Genomic DNA, 672 nt, shown 5'->3' with positions numbered 1-672 from the left:
GCTGCAGCCGCTGCTGTGTTTCCAGCAGCAGCTGCCGCAGCAGCAGCAGCAGCAGCAGCACTTCCGCCGGAGGGGTCTCTTTCTCCAACTGCGGCGTTGCAGCAGCAGCAGCAGCAACAACAACAGGAGCAGCAACTGCAGCAGCAAAAGCAGTTGCAGCAACAGCAGCAGCAGCAAGAAGATGCCGAGCTGCAGCGGCTAAGAGCAGAGCAGCAGCGGCGCTGGCTGGCCAACAGAAGCAGCAGCTCATAACCAGCTGCTGCTCCCACCGCCACTTATTTGAAATCTAGCTAGCTAGCTAGCTAGCTAGCGAGCCAACTAGCCAGCTAGCTAGCTAGCTAGCTAGCTAGCTAGCTAGTTCTTAACTCTTGTCGCTAGCTAGCTTGCGAACTAGCTTCGACCGGCTAGCTAGCCAGCCAGCTAGCCAACTGGCCAGCTAGCTAGCTAGCTAGCTAGCTAGCGAGCTAGTTATCCAGCTGGCTAGCTAGCTAGCCCTCCATCCTTGTCGCTGGCCAGCTGGCTGCTGGTGGCTAGCTAGCCAGCTATCCAGCTAGCTAGCTAGCTAGCTAGCTGGATAGCTAGCTAGCTAGCTGGGTAGCTAGCTAGCTAGCTGGGTAGCTGTGTCCCTCCAGCTTCGAGAACAGCAAGTAGAAGAGCTCCGCAAGTGCTGCT

At 57.3% G+C, this 672-nt stretch overlaps 1 protein-coding gene across 1 annotated transcript in view; it reads left to right on the top strand.

Annotated features, from left to right (window-relative positions):
• ETH_00037185 (uncharacterized protein) overlaps positions 1-252 on the top strand; it is a gene marked incomplete at both ends in the record, with an annotated part of 1,896 nt that extends 1,644 nt beyond the window's left edge. Inside the window, one exon of the mRNA XM_013374493.1 lies at positions 8-252. Within this exon, the coding sequence (XP_013229947.1) occupies positions 8-252 (245 nt within the window). The remainder of the gene's footprint in view (positions 1-7) is intronic.
• Between the last annotated feature and the right edge of the window lie 420 nt (positions 253-672).

The sequence above is a fragment of the Eimeria tenella genome, genomic scaffold (assembly GCF_000499545.2).
Source record: "Eimeria tenella Houghton genomic scaffold, Eth_scaff2093, whole genome shotgun sequence".
NCBI classification, from domain to species: Eukaryota; Apicomplexa; class Conoidasida; order Eucoccidiorida; family Eimeriidae; genus Eimeria; species Eimeria tenella.
The sequence above is the reverse complement of the archived record's forward strand: the minus strand, read 5'-3'. Positions and strand labels throughout refer to the sequence as shown.